Source organism: Stylophora pistillata, chromosome 4 (genome assembly GCF_964205215.1).
Source record: "Stylophora pistillata chromosome 4, jaStyPist1.2, whole genome shotgun sequence".
In the NCBI taxonomy this organism is placed as follows: Eukaryota; Metazoa; Cnidaria; class Anthozoa; order Scleractinia; family Pocilloporidae; genus Stylophora; species Stylophora pistillata.
In genome coordinates this window covers 16195224-16210729 of record NC_142522.1, presented here as the reverse complement: position 1 = coordinate 16210729, position 15506 = coordinate 16195224, and the positions used below count along the sequence as shown (strand labels likewise).

Below are 15506 nucleotides of genomic sequence, written 5' to 3'. Positions count from 1 at the left end.
GCCACAATCATAGTCCTGGTGTCGACTTGTTCTTTTCATCTTCTCTTTTTTGTTTTTCCATTTAAAAGAGACGACCTTTTGCTTATAATCCCTCTCTCTTCTAAATAGTGTATCTAGCGCGCAGAATGAAGACAAAAACACGCCGATTGCCTCACTGATCAATGCTCTTCCAAGTCTAGTAAAGTTGGTTCTCACGAGCACCACGTCTTAGTTGTCTCAAGCTTCAGAGGTGAAATTAAAAAAATTCCTTAGATTTAGCAGGGTTCCTACTTCCCTGCAACCCTAGCCGTCTGTCAAATAGCAAATACACAGGGCCTTTTTATTGGGATCAAGATACTTTCTCCTCTTTTGACGGATGCCGAATAAAATATGGGAAAGAAAGATTCTCTATGGCAAGTTGACTATGTTTGATTTCAATCCTGCTTGCGGCTTCGCCGCCCGTGTCGCAGCGCCTTGTAAACTATTGGGAGGTAGAAGAGGGGGAGCAATTATTCCACCACAATTTATTGTTAATCAACAAGAGAACCACGAGTCTTCGGGACCACTCATAACACCCGATTTGATTCCACAATTAAAAAAAAAACAAAACAAAAACTAAACTACTACTACTCGATCCTTAGGCTATACCGAATACAACGGAATAATGTTAGCTTTGGCGAAATAGGTCCCTTTTCTTGCATGAAGACTACGTCTTTGCAATATACTCAACTATTTAACCTGATTGACAAACTAAACTTGGCGATGCTGTCGATTGACTTGCCGTTTTTCTAATCCTTTCAGAGGAAGAGCAACGTAATTAAGAGACACCTTACCCACAAAAGTGTGTAACCAGCTCACCTGAACAGATTCAAGAACCTCTGGTTCATCATCGGAATCCACTGAGGCGTCAGCTTTTTGGTCTTTTCTGTTGGAAATTGGAAATGTATCTCTTTAAGCGGGAGTCTGGCCGAAACATACTTAGTTGTCGAGGAAACATAAGCACCAGTTCATGAACCTAACTAGAGTTTGCGAGCAGTTTCTCTCTCGCATCGAAGTCTGGCGAGCAAAAAATCTTGGAAAGCTAATAAAGAAGGGAATCCTAGGCTATACCTTAAGTTTAGTATATATTTTTGGAAAGCAGTTATGAAATGACAGACATAAAATTAGAAATCTTTAAAACTTCACGATGAACTTGCACTCAGTCATAAGCCAATTTCACATAAATAGCTACTGATTCTTTAAAATCAGTATGCTTTAAAGCATTCATTTTGAAGAACATGAAGAGTACAAGCCATGGCAATGGAGTTAATTTTTTGTCACTATAAAAATTTTCTGAAATAATCGTTTGCCGCCGGTGGTAACAGTAAATACAGAATATCGTACACGATTCACAACGCCCTTGATGAACCTTTTATAACTACAGAGATACATAGAGGGGGTTCATCAAATTGTGCTCTACCTCTCTACTTTTTTAAAGTCAAGGTTCTTCTTCGAAGCAATCGCACTCTTTAGGCACTCCTGGAAATGTAAAGTATAGGAGTTCAGTTAATCACGTACGATTTTATGACGGTACAGCAAGGAAAATATAGAATGTATAAGTCACTCCAATAACATTGAAAAACCTTATTTGCCACAGTTTGAAGTAAAAAATAAGTAGTTCACTTCGATTACTTTGAATTTGTGAAATTTTCAAACCCAGTACAGCACTGTTTCAAAAACATGGGACTTGAAGAATACATCTCTTTTTTTTAATGACAGAACATTTTTTGTCCGGCGATTAAAAAAAAAACTGGAACTGCAACAACAGGAGACCTAATACACATTCATATTTACAAATGATGATACCCTTAACGGGATATCCATACCTGTATGATTGTGAAGTGGGAAATGTTTTGCATAGACTGAACAGTCCTAGAAGATAAAAGACAAATATACTTACAACACCTTTCTACCAACGATATGAAGGAAATTTCCTCAACAAATGTAAAGCCTTCTTAATATCCACCTGTGCTTCGTAGAGAATGAATGAATGAAACTTATTTTAATCTCGGGTTGATAGGGTTGGTTAGACCCTAGCAAGGAAAGTATGCTAATAAGCCGAGAAAACAAACCTTAAAACTTATTTAGAGTAAATCCTAAAATAACATGACAAAGCTATTTTGCAATAAAAAGCCTAATTACTAATGATCAATGATAATGATCAATTACTAAATTAAATTCATACGTATGATGCACGATCCTCGCAGTAGATAGCGCTATTTAAGCAATAGCGAAAATCAGACCTGAAAAAAATCAGGCCTGTACGGGATTCGAACCACTGATCTCTGCGATACTAGTGCAGCGCGCTACCAATTGAGCTAACAAGCCAACTGGGAGCAGGCAGTTAAGCTGATTCGTAATAAACCCGTGAAAGTGATAAACCAGATACAATGAAATATATGAAGTTCATATATTTTGAACTGCGGTATTAGATACGTATGATGCACGATCCTCGCAGTAGATAGCGCTATTTAAGCAATACCGAAAATCAGACCTGAAAAAAATCAGGCCTGTACGGGTTTCGAACCACTGACCTCTGCGATACTAGTGCAGCGCTCTACCAATTGAGCTAACAAGCCAACTGGGAGCAGGCAGTTAAGTTGATTCGTAATAAACCCGTGAAAGTGATAAACCATAAACCGTCCTTTTATTTTGCATTCGCTTTTTGATTCACTTGGTAGTTGCTCTTAGTTTTTTTCGCCCTCATATTTCTAAATCTTCGTCATTATCTTTGTTTGGTGTTACTACTTGGAACAGATACATTCCTTCTCGCGATACATTCCTTCTCTACACATCGTGAAGTGTAAGCCGCCAACAAACAAAAATGGTGCTCGTATAGCTACGAGCTGTAAAATAAACTTGTATATTTTTGAAGTGGGATATGTGGACATGTGGATAGCTAGGGAGAAGAGTAAGTGTCCCCCATCATCAACTCAGTTAAAACCCAAATCTCGCTTAAATTTTTAAGTCTGCTAACTGCAAATTGCGCGTTTCAATTCCTTTGAAGGGTTAAATAATGGTCATGCGATAATTATGAAAACCTTTCACACATTACAAATGTCGGACATACTTGAGGGAATAGTCAACATCATAAGATATTCCTTGAACTTTTTTCTGTAGACTTTGCATCTCAATCTATGCAAGAAAAGAACTGTAATTAAATATATCTACTATACCGTATACACTATTACATAATGGAGAGCATTCATGACAATTACAATTCCCACGATACGCGACTCTAACAATCACTCGCACTTACCCAGAATCAAGGGATCACACAATAAGTTTAGTAATTGTTGTACACACACCTTCTTGTCAACAAGCTGAGGCAACGATCTTCTGACATGTTCTTGCACTCTATAAAGCCCAACGGACGGTTCATTTAACATCATGTGAATGTTTTCAAGGAACTTCTCTGTAACTGAATGATATACACAGCACACTTGTTAAACCGTAACAGTATCTATACACGGATGCAAGTGAAGTATAAAAAAACTTGAAACGAGATTTGAGCGAAGTGAATCTAACAAAACACGCCGATGCCTAAGTAATAGTCCCATGTAATTAGAGAGCAATCAGACGTTTTTGATGTCACGGACGTCAGAATACCGGGAGAGACTGGATCGACAACGGCGTTTTAGGCGCGAAATTTTTTACTTAAGCTGGACACCTGCGTCACCACGAACGTGACAGCTGATCACAGCTGTCACGTTTTTGGTCATTGTTTATAAAGGAAATGTAGCCGTAATTTGCAACATGCCGTATTTAAGGGATGTGAAAAAATCCCTTTCAATCGCTCATGACCAAGGACTGGTGTCAGACGAGGAACTGTTGCTATTACTGAAAGAGAATTCGTCAAAAAACCCTGAGATTTCGTACGAAAAATACGTGAGGTTTAGTATCGAGAGTATCGAGGAACCAGAGTGCAAGTCCGAGTTTAGAGTTGAAAAAAAGGACCTTCCACTGCTGGCTGATGCGCTCCGACTACCGGACACCTTCCACTGTAATCAGAGAACCACTGCCGACAAGTTAGAGGGGCTATGTATTTTGCAAGATAACTTAAACTAAATGGTACCCTGCGAGCAGAGGTTTTTTCCAAAACAGGAAAACTATTATATAAGTATTTTTCCTGTTCTGGAAAAAACCTCTGCTCGTAGGGTAACTAAAAGAATGGCGACATACAAAAACCAATTCACGATAAAACAAAACCAAGTAACAGAACCTGCGGAAACTTGTGCCAAACACACAGTTAGGCGCATTTTGTCCCATTTTTAAAAGTTATTGTTTAAGTGCAGATAAAAAACTACTTTCTTATGAAACATACAATGTACTTACGGGTTTGATTTGACGATTGAAAATGAAGACATGGTGTCAGTCTTGTACTGAGACAGTCCTGAGACAGAGCAAAACAACACGCATGGCAAACATCTCGCTTTCACGTCTTTGACCTCACGTCAAAAACGTATGCAAATGCGTACTGATTGCGAAGCTCATATTTAAATTCCGGTTGACGTCCGTGAATCAAAAACGTCCGATGCTTAAGCTCTCTATTGATCAAAAGATTAGGATCTGCGGAAGTAAGCTTTGTCAAGGTAGTTGCCACAATCTTCTTTAGTATAATAAAAATCAGAAACAACAAACGTGTAACTTTACAATAAGTTAATAAGAAAGTCATAATTAAGAATAAATAAAATTTGTAATATTATAGTTTCTTAAATACAGTGAGTTTAATTGACGAGGCATCTACTAAGGAAACAATGCTTGAAGCGTTCAGTTTTAACCCTAGGTAGTCATGTTTATGCTCATGGAGCACACGTCTCCTCTTTGGAGGTAGCAAATTATGAAGTATATGATCATCACTGATTACGTTCTTAAAGAGCCTAGGTCCCTATCTTTAACTAAGTCAAGTATAGTTGTTCTCTTTGTGGTGAAGCCAAACCTGTGGGCCCTCTTTAGAAACCTGTCGATTCTGTCCAGATATTTTTGCTGGTAAGCTGCACCCCAAACTTAAATCCCATACAAGAATTGAGTTGATCTTTACAATATCCATACGATTTGCATACCCTAAGAATGTACATTCGACTGCTGGCTTTGGATAGCATCATATGAGTGAATCTATTCTCCGAGTCAAGTCCGAGCCCGAGTCATGTCCGAGTTCGAGTCAGGCCGAGTCACAGGTCAGCTGTATACCTTTTTTCAGTCAGGCCACGAGGTCTTCGTCAATCAGAATGGCGAGTGGTATGTGCGAATTTTTTTAAATCACATGTAAATCTTCAATGAGTTTACATATGATTACATATACGTAAGCACTGTTCTTTTCAGCTAAATTAGTAACAGAAATCTTTTTTTAACTTTGATTTCTGTAAAGATACAAAGGGCAGCGCCCTTAGCCCTCTTAAGAGGTTTTCTCCAACGAAGTCATGTCAATAAGTTTTTTACTCTCTACTCTACAGCTTCCCGAATATGTGGTCGATCTGACTATCAAAAATGACGAAAAGAACAGCGACGAAAAGGTCAACCTCGAGGTTAGAGTCTGTTGTTTATTTCTTGGCCCTGTTCTGATCGAGCTTTTCTCCAACGAAGTTAAGCTCACTTTTTCTTTTTCTCTCTCTACAGCTCCCTGAATATGTGGTCGATCTGTACCATTTAAAAAAACCACTGACTCGGTCACTTGACTCGGACGCGGATTTGACTCGGACTCGGATTTGACTCGGACTCGGAGTTGACTCGGTGATCCGGTAAACTTAGCATCATATTGTCGATGTGGATGTCCCGGTACGTAGCATCTTCCTGAAATGTGACTCCTAATAGTTTTAACCAGGATTTCCTTTTTAGTCCTGGTAATACTGGAGGGGATAACTTAGTAGATTTGCCGTGCATGCACATTTCCCATGTTTTGGTAAAATTGAGAGACATCTCGTTTGTATCCATCCACTTCATCATGTTCTCAACCTCAGCGGCGGCAGTATCTGTGCTTTGCCTGACAGGAACACTTATCGTTATGTCGTCAGCATACTTCACTAAGAGATTGTTCACTGGAGAAACAGCAGGCGAAACATCTGCAATATCATTCACCACAAGAGAAAATAGAATGGGTCCTAATATGGTGCCTTAAATAGGAACCCCCCTAAAAATGTCAACGAACGCAGTGACCACATCGTCGACAACTAATCTTTGTTTTCGATTGTCCAAAAGGCTTGTGATCCAGTTAATGATATATGGGTTTATGTTAGTAGACTTCAGCTTGTCACAGATAATATTGCAGGATACTGTGTCGAATGCCTTACTAGAGTCAAAGGACAACATGCGCATATAGTCTAGATCTAGTGCAGAAATCAGAAATGTTGACATTTTCAGAGGGCTGGAGTAGTGTTGCACCCCTCCTTAAATCCAAATTGGTCATTGTTAATGTCAAAAAGTCTCACTATGATGTTGGTTAGAGAAATTGGTCTGAGTTGTGTGCATTCAGTAATTGGCAACTCTTTTGGAATCGGTCTGACGTTTGCAGTCTTCCAACGTGTAGGAACAGACTGGTGCATGATAGAGTGGCTAAATATCTTAGTGATAATCGGTGCAAGCTGGTGAGTATAGTCTTCCCACAACCAATGGGGAGTTGATCAGGGCCTGCAGCAGTTCGTTAAGCAGGAACCATTTGTCTGTGTTAACATTAAAAGTAAGGATTCTAGTTCCATAAGGTATTGGAAGTTGTTCAGGTGCAGTATACTGCCGACTGGTGTTGATTTCTTGAAATAGGAATTGATAGTTTCTGGTTCGATGATGGATGAGATAATTTGGTTATTCGATTTTCTGCCAGTTATCTTGCTGACTGTGTCCCACCATCCGCCACCCATTTCTTTAGAAAACGCACTCGCCTGACGAACACTTGAAACCAATTTCTCACATTGTTTAACAACTTCTCGTCCATAAATATGCCAATGAGAAAAAGTTCCCTCTTAACCATTTAGATAAAAGAATCTATGACAATTAAACTCACCATTCTACCCAAACATCCCAGGCCATTGACAAATAACCAAACTGCTTCACAGGGGCTGCAGTTGCATCAGTTCAATCCAAACTACAACAACTCAATGAAGTTCATGTCCATTGACGAAGCTAAAAGACAAGGCCTATGGTTGGATGGACGACTCACTGTAAAAACCGTTCAAATGGTGAACTCTTCTTTGCCTCATTTTCCATCCACTCATCAAAAAAAACTAATATGAATTACACCACCAACTCAACAAACAAACCGTTGATAAAAGGAAAAAAACCATCACAAAACATCTATAATTCAAATCTCAGGTGTGTGCAAAAAGCTTTCTGAAGGAGATAATCTAAAGACAACCAAAGTAGGAACACTATTCAGAAATTAGGAGAATGAATGGTTAGTTAAAGAAAGGAACAACATCCATATACCTGTACAAAAGTACAGTAAGGCTAAAGGTGGAGTTAACTTGAAAATTTCTGTTCTTCTTTATTATGTTTGATATTATTTGTTTGTTATTTTTATGTTAAGCTGTTTATTTGTCTCCCTAATTAAATTGAGTGCTGCTATGCATTCCAAGCTTTGCCTCTACAAGTGCTTACAAAATGTCTCACAGCAGAATCAAAGGACTCAAGAGGGTATCAGTTTCCTCATTATAATGTACAAGGCATTTTCAAAGAAATGTACTACTTAATGATAAGTTTACTCCATAATGAGAATGCTAACTACAGGGAAAAGTAATTTAGTTGATATTCTGCTGTGAAATTGTCAGATTTGAATAATATACTACAAAGCTACCACTCTAGCAAAACAAATGTTGACATCCAAGTATTCCTCCAAACGTTTAAATTATTGTAATTAAGCACCCTCAGGAAAGTGTAATTCCACCTTGGGCAACACTGACTTTGGTGGAAGTACCTTGGGATTTCTGGGTAGTAATAGTCTCACTTGGATTCTTAAGTCCACTAGGAAATTTAATTATTGATTTTCTGTAGCATCCACAATTATCAATTTTTTTTGGTTAATATGGGCCCTATTCTAACCCTTAAATTCTTTAACTCATACTCTTTTAACTTCCCCAAATAACATCAATACAACACCCAGCAGAAAGTAATGATAAAAAGAAAAGTACAGGCAAGAGAATGTTGTTTGATTAAAATTAAATAAATAAAATAAAATTGTGAATTTATATTGCGCAGTTTCCATGACGGGATGATCAACTGCGCATATGATTTTTCAACACCACATCATCAGAACTACCACAATTTTATTAATGTTGAGATCTTGGGAATGAGGTCAAGATGCCCAATACTACACAGAAGTAGTTAATTATCCAAGCAAGAAGCTGGCATATAAGCTACAGCACTTTCAGTAACAGATTTGTCTCCTTCCAAGGTTAAAAGTCCAAAAGCCAACTTTTAATTCTTTACTGACTGTTTAAGAAAAGAGAGATGTCTCAGAGCTGGGATGTTATCATTTTATCAGTATCATTTATCCTTAAATATTCTTAATAGATATAATATCTACTTAATGGCACTTTTTATGTACTCATTCTTTAATGACAAGCTACCAAGTTACTTTAGAAATTATTTTATATCAAATGAAAAATTTCATAGTCACAATACTCGATCAGCCTCAAACGTATTCATCGATTTAAAAAGAACTAATTATGGGAAGTTTTCATTGAAGTTTAGGGGAGCAAAAATGTGGAATGAATTACCTAAAGACCTAAAAGAATCAAAATCATATACACAATTTAAGAGATTAATGAAAATCTATCTGCAAAATCATAGTTCAATTCTATGCTAGAGATATAACTTCAAATCGTAATTTTATCAGCAAAGCAGCAAAATATCTTGCGTTCATAATTAAACCATCCGCTTTAAGTTACAGTTTTTATTAGATGGGGATCTTCTTATAAAAGCTCAGTAGAGCTTGCTAAGATCTCCAGCCATAATATTATAGCTTATTTTAGCAGGCTATAATTAAAGCTATGTAATGTAATGACAAAGGCAAATAAAGTTCAATGTTCCAGTGTTCATCAACATCATCAAGGTACTGATTATAATCATTTGCAGAATTTTTTTTGTGTCATTGATTCTTTTTCCTAGAACTCCAGACCAGACCTGAACCACTAAAAACATACTGTAACAAAAATCTTTGTAACAGCTACAGTATAATAATATTTTCAAACAATAAACTAGCCCTTAGGAGTTGACATACCTCTCCTTAATTTGTGTTCTGTGTCTTGGCTGCTCAACTCTAAAGTACCCATGTCAACTATAAATAACAAGAAATAATTTCATCTACATAATTGACACTATGCATTTCCAATATGTGGCTCCTAAATATAACCCTTCCCATACAGTCCTCCAAGAATTGCAAAATTGTTGTTTGTCCATCACCATGGGACAATGGACTATAGGGCTGGCAGTACTGTTTTTGCAGCAAAACTGCAATTAAAACATAGTTAGAGGCTACCAATTAGATAGTTCTTGTAAGCTTAATTAAGTTGAGGTTACCTACCACTATAATGACAATGGTTATATTAGAAAAAACTTTCATTAACCTTTTCCTGGCATTTACTAGCTTGCTCTGTCTACAGTGGTTACTTGGAAGAAAATGTTGATCATCATTTTTTCATTTAGCAATTATAAACATGTGTTTTTTTTCAACTGGAACAAGATAAGGGTCTTTTGGAAGTAGCTAAGAATTCCTTGGCTTTTGTGACAAACAATAATAGCATGACCTGTCTATGGTATATAACTAATAGCCTTTATATAGCACTAAAACAGGCACAGACATTTGTCCATGGACATCATCTGTTCCGAGATGGGAACAATTTTCCTCAAGCACTGCTCTCGAAAACTGTCAGCCACTAGGAACTGATTATCTTCAATGATAAATACATAAGTATATTTCCTTGTCACATGGAGACTATTTAACAATTATTCCACACGCACGCATTCGATATGAGATGATAGATAGCCAACGAGGCGAGTAGTGCCAAGTTGGCTATAATATCTCATATCCAACAAGCGCTCATGGAATAATTGTTTTATTAAAAACATTAAGTTAAATAATTAAGTTAAATAATTAAATTTCATTAAATTTTTTAGCTCCCTTTTAATTTTAAGCTGATGCACAAGCTTACCATATTTGTAGATTATGGTATATCCTATACCACAACGGCTAAGCCAATAAAAAGTATTCGATTGCATTATCCAATGATCCAGTTTTTAATAATGTTTACTATCCTTCAAATAGTTTTGCAATGTGCCGGAAAGACGTTTATGAACAGTGGATGTAAGGATTGAAAATTAGGGATTAACCACTGGGTTATAGCCTAGGATTTTCCCCAGTTTTAGCTGAAGAATATTCAGTCACATGATACACTTAACCAAGCGCACTTGAGCAAAATTGTTTGATGGCTTTTAATTTGCAATAAAACCGGCTCCTAACATACCTAAATTGTGAAACTTTGAAATATCATCCCTGTTATGATTACCCAACAGGTCATGGTGTGATCAATAATAAAAAGCTTTTGTATTCATGGAAAATATCGAATAATAATTGCCCATTTCCCTGGATTAGCAATGCTTTCCTATTTCTGAATATTTTTGGTTGATCTTCTTACTTTCTGAAAGCCTTAAAAGTTAATTCCCACTGTTTCTCCTACATCTCGCCATTACTGTTCAAGCAATCGTACTGTAATCCAGCACAATAGCCGTTCACTTGCCTTGTTTCCCAATGTGAACCATCTGACTATCTAACATGGCTTTAGTAGTATAAATTTCACTTATGCCAGCCATCTAGTTCTGCGAACTCCAAACCTTCCGAACGAATTCGCGAACGAGCCGAACGAGTGTTTTTCATTGAGAAACACTTCGTTCCCAGAGCCCAACAATTTTCTTGGCCGCTAAGGCCTTGCACGAGAAATAGGCTGAAAATCTAACTATGACGAAAATAAAAAAATGTTCGATGCGAGTTTCGATTAAAAGTCAAATGAAGACCAAGAAAAGAAAATATAAGCAGTTTCTTCAAGCAAAAACTGGGTATTCATCGTTTCCATTTTTCACTTCACAATTCATGTTAAGTCAGTTTACTGGAACAGGGTTATAGAATTACTAGCCATCTGACAACTTCAGGTTAATGTATCCGTCAGCGAAGTGAGAACAAATGTGTGAAGCTATGGCGGATAAAGTCGGTTTGCCCCTGTGCTTACGACTTATGAAATAACCGAGTAAGTAGAAAATGTGTCTCCCATATCAACCAAAAAGTCACTAAATTTGGCAAGACAATACCTCAAGGTATGTGACGGAAATAAAGTAGTTTTTATGTGCTAAATGCTCAACATAATTTGTTTACATGTTAACATTTGTGGCAGGCGAAAGTTAATTGTTTCACTCACCTTTCAGAGTCAGTCAAGTAGGAGAAAATTAATACTGAAAACCTCAAATGTTGCCTTACATTTTTTTACACGATTGCGAGAAAATAAGATGGCAAATTTACAAAACAGCCTTGCCGAAGTCGATCCCATCAGCCATTGGCAGCCTTCTTCTCTCTCCCCTCTCCGCCCGCTATGTTGACAGTTTTCCTTTACCATTGATATCGATTACTTCTGAGTTTGGGCTACTTCAGGTGTGTAAAGTTTTGTAACCTTACAGAATGTTAATTTTTTCTTTTGAAGGAAATTAGAAAATACGCAGAGTTCATTCTCTTCGTTTCATTCACAGGCCTGCAGTTCATTGAGGTTGTTGTAGATCGGAGTAATTGAAGTAGTGTGCTGCTGTAGTTACCGCGCCGGTTTATTTTGCTATAGCCGGTTGCTGTAGAGTGGTACAGATTGCTCTGGCTCGGTAGTTGCTGAAGTCGGTGGATTTTTTTAAATTATCTCTATAAAAAAAAAAAACAAAAAAAAACGGTTTTTTTCGTTGTACTACCGTAAATAGAAATGTAGAAAGAGAAAAAAAAAATGAAAATGCTGCCGGTATAAGCAGGATCTGTAAAACATATGCTGTACCTTTTGGAAATGAGGGATATGAGGAAAAGGGATACTAAATAATAATAAATTTGATACTTATACAGCGCAAAATTTATTATAAGAATATGATCTAATGCGCTAAAGGGAGAAGTAAGTGTTCCACAACACCCCAACCATCCCAAACTGTAACACTTGTAGGTGAAGTCCAAGGTAGCATACGGCGAACTGGATTGGTAGAAAACGTCAAAGCACGTGAGAGTTGCGTGGAAAATTTAGCAACAACAGCATTTAGCTTTCTGTGGAAAATCTGAGCATCCGCTGTTTGGTCTTGTTTCGCAACGGGGATGGGAAAGAGAGCGTGTTGGTCACGAGACCAAAAAAAGGCTGCGAAGGAGACTACAGTGAGCGTGGCACCAGTGTAGATTATTTCTGCTAAAGATTGTTCAGACAGTAGTGACAACAGACCACAAAAACCTGTGTCTGAGTTTTTTCATATAAATAGAAACGTATCTTTACTCTCTATCGAACAGTATTTCGGTTGGAAACTTTGGAAGTTAATGCTCTTTTTCTTCTACGAATTCGAAAAATACAGTTACTCAAGGTGTCCCATCTCAACCAACCCATCCAAAAAAATAAGTCATGCATGCGTAGCATGCTTATGTTTTAATGTGTCCTCACTTATTCCGCCTAAAATATAACTAAAAATCTAATTACGTCTTCAGCACTGAGCAATAGAAAATTTCACTGGGTGACAAATACTGAAACTAAATTTCAAGATTTTCAAATAGCCACTGAACCTCTATGCACCTTAACTGAAAATTTGCATTCTGACCTAATAAGTGATTACCTTATCAGTTCCTAAATATATACAGCTCCAACGGCTAGATTACCAATTGTTAGTCACATGACCAAGTGTAAAGATGGCAAGTTACGTTTAAAGAAAATCTGTACAAACTCCCTTTCCTACACAATCTGGTTTGCCTCCGGCCGGTTGGGGTTCTTAATGATGTTCTTAATGATGTTCTTAATGATGTTATGTTCAATTTAGACCATTTTGTTTCATTTGCTTGCAAGGACCACAATGGAAACTACTGGTTCACCAGTAATTGTGTAATCCTATAAAAAGACTTTTATTTATTTAATCTTCCATTACACTTTTTCGATCAACCTATGCAGAAAAACTAGCTTCCCGGCGGCACCACTTCTAATTGAGGACAACTAATACATAGCACACGCCCCATGAATCAAATGCAACGGTATGTTGAAATATCTTCGTGTTCTTGAGGTTTGACGACGGTTTAAGTTTCCCTTAAATTCCCTTCTGTTGGTGACATATAGCGCTTTAGTGGTTTATAAAAGCGCCAAGCTGAGTGACCACAGCGGAGTCCATGGAGCCCATTACGTACTGGAAGGTTTCATGTCCATAAACCGAGCGACACTCTTGAAGCTTGTCTCGAACGAATTTCCACAAAGGACAGGAGTGCACTGGGTCTGATAACCTCAGCTGGAAAACAAGCAAACACAGATATATTGATTTTGTTCATGAAATCACAGTGTACAGCTAAGAATTTGCTCCATATTTTGGCTTTCCTTTTATCTTCATATCTTATGATGCTTCAGGCATACTCAAAGTTAGTTGTAGATGGTTTTAACCTTCAAAGCAAACCTTCTCAATGGCGACTTTGTTAAAGAGGAGGGAGAACGGCAAAGAATAATTTCCTTCAATCATTCCAGATAATTCATTTACTGTTTTTATTATTTTCCCTTTCACCATGAAACTAATCGAAAGAGAAATTCAAAACAAAATACTTAGATCATTTGACTTTGACCTTTTTCATTCATTAGAAGATCACAATCGTCAATCAAGGACGAAAGTCCTTGGGATACATGTCATCACCGAGTCATACTTCAGGTGTTCTTTTTAATCTTGGAAAATTGAGTTATCAAGTAAACTTGGAGCTGATCCCAGGTGGCTTTATACTTAGTTGAGGAGGTCACTGCCCAGGTGTAGCAGAAAGGTAAAGGGCTCGAATCTTGTTCAAGCCTTTTTTTCACAAGCTCCTTTCTAAAAACTGTTATGCTGCATTTCTTTTAAATTCACTTGACGTTTTTAGTCCATCTTAGAAGCATGTTTTGTATTCCGCTTTGTTATTGAAAAGGCCTGTGAGTGATAAAACCAATTCGAATTTAAACGAAGTTAAAGCCAATAAGTGAATGATTGAATTTATTTTCGATCCGACTAAGAAAAGTTTCATGGGATCGTCATCTACATATTTGGAACGTTCCTGTGGAAACTTCGTTCTGATGCTCTTTCCCGGCTGTTTAGTTCCAATTCTTACCCGTCGTTTCCTTTTTTCTTCCTCTGTGTGTTCTTCACTATCCTCGCCATTTCCAACAAGCACAACCAAACAACTACAACATAAAGGAAAAGGGATGACCGAATTAATAACCCACAATAATGTCACCCACAATAATGTTACAAGAGAGACATATTTCCACTGTGATTCTAAAACGTAGTAAAGACAACAGTTCGTAGTACTTAAAAGTCAACTGTAATAACCAGTCATTCTCAGTACAATTTTAGTTAATATAACTTAACATTTGTACATAAGAACTACTTGGTATTACAAGTACGTGATCTTTCCAACCTCCATATGGAATTACCATGATACCAGTAATGTTAAGATAATCTTTCTGGTAACTGGTCTTACAACAACTGCTCAGTAAGCGAGCAGGCCTTCGATAATATCGAATACAACAGAACGATAATACAACAGAACGAATACAACCGTAATTATAATATCAAATACAACAGAACGATATTATACTGAGTCATAATACTTCAGGTGTTCTTTTTAATCTTGGAAAATTGAGTTTCTGTTGTATTCTATATTGTCCTTGTACAATCTTAGATCTAACTCAGGTATTTTATTAGAGCCACCTAGAGGCAAAATGATGGCAACCCTGGGTAAACGTGCATTTCAGGCAGCTGCACCGCATCTATGGAATGAGCTTCCATTGCAACTACGCAATATTCGATCAATAGAAATTTTTAAGAATTCTATTAAGACTTTTCTTTTTAGGCAAACCTTTTATGGTAGATAAATTATGAATCCTATATAGCCAATTTAACTGTAATATGTAATTATTATTTATTTATCTATTTATTTTTTTTAATTAGATGAGATTTTAATATTTAGAGATATCAGTTGTAAAGCGCTATTGATCTGTTATTGTAAGTAGCGCTATATAAGAAATAAATTATTATTATTATTATTATTATTATTATATTATAATCACGGTATCATATCGTTCTGTTGTATTTGCATTAGAGCAATTTTAAGTTACACTGTACTCGTTCGCAAAACAAGGTGTCATATCACAACACTACCTTCCCACTACGGCCAAACTTACCCCCCGAAGTGGCGAATGTGGAGAGGTTTCACTTTAGTGGCGAAAGTGGAGAGGTTTAACTTTAGTACCGTTAACAAAAGCCTTTCATCGATAATACTAGACGAA

The 15506-nt window shown here is 37.1% G+C and overlaps 2 protein-coding genes and 1 pseudogene across 7 annotated transcripts in view; all 3 read right to left on the bottom strand.

Moving 5' to 3' along the window:
• The window catches only part of LOC148732628 (uncharacterized), a 3869-nt pseudogene extending 3044 nt beyond the window's left edge, over positions 1–825 (bottom strand).
• The window catches only part of LOC111321442 (BLOC-1-related complex subunit 8 homolog), a 20132-nt gene extending 9230 nt beyond the window's left edge, over positions 1–10902 (bottom strand). Inside the window, exons 1-7 of one of the 3 annotated variants that reach the window (XM_022924327.2) lie at positions 10743–10902; positions 9227–9283; positions 3327–3439; positions 3089–3153; positions 1845–1890; positions 1439–1497; positions 838–904 (exon numbers count right to left, since the gene is read on the bottom strand). In XM_022924327.2, the coding sequence (XP_022780062.1) occupies positions 838–904; positions 1439–1497; positions 1845–1890; positions 3089–3153; positions 3327–3439; positions 9227–9283; positions 10743–10815 (480 nt within the window). In that variant the 5' untranslated portion in view covers positions 10816–10902. Of the gene's footprint in view, positions 1–837; positions 905–1438; positions 1498–1844; positions 1891–3088; positions 3154–3326; positions 3440–9226; positions 9284–10640 lie in introns of all 3 variants that reach the window. The other 2 variants (XM_022924334.2, XM_022924339.2) reach the window with 2 other exon arrangements.
• Positions 10903–13101: 2199 nt separating this feature from the next.
• LOC111321192 (importin-11) overlaps positions 13102–15506 on the bottom strand; it is a 61223-nt gene continuing 58818 nt past the window's right edge. For 3 of the 4 annotated variants that reach the window (XM_088758077.1, XM_088758078.1, XM_088758079.1), the window contains 2 exons: positions 14327–14399; positions 13102–13491 (listed from right to left, as the gene is read on the bottom strand). In XM_088758077.1, the coding sequence (XP_088614203.1) occupies positions 13330–13491; positions 14327–14399 (235 nt within the window). In that variant the 3' untranslated portion in view covers positions 13102–13329. The remainder of the gene's footprint in view (positions 13492–14326; positions 14400–15506) is intronic. The other variant, XR_016000415.1, reaches the window with a different exon arrangement.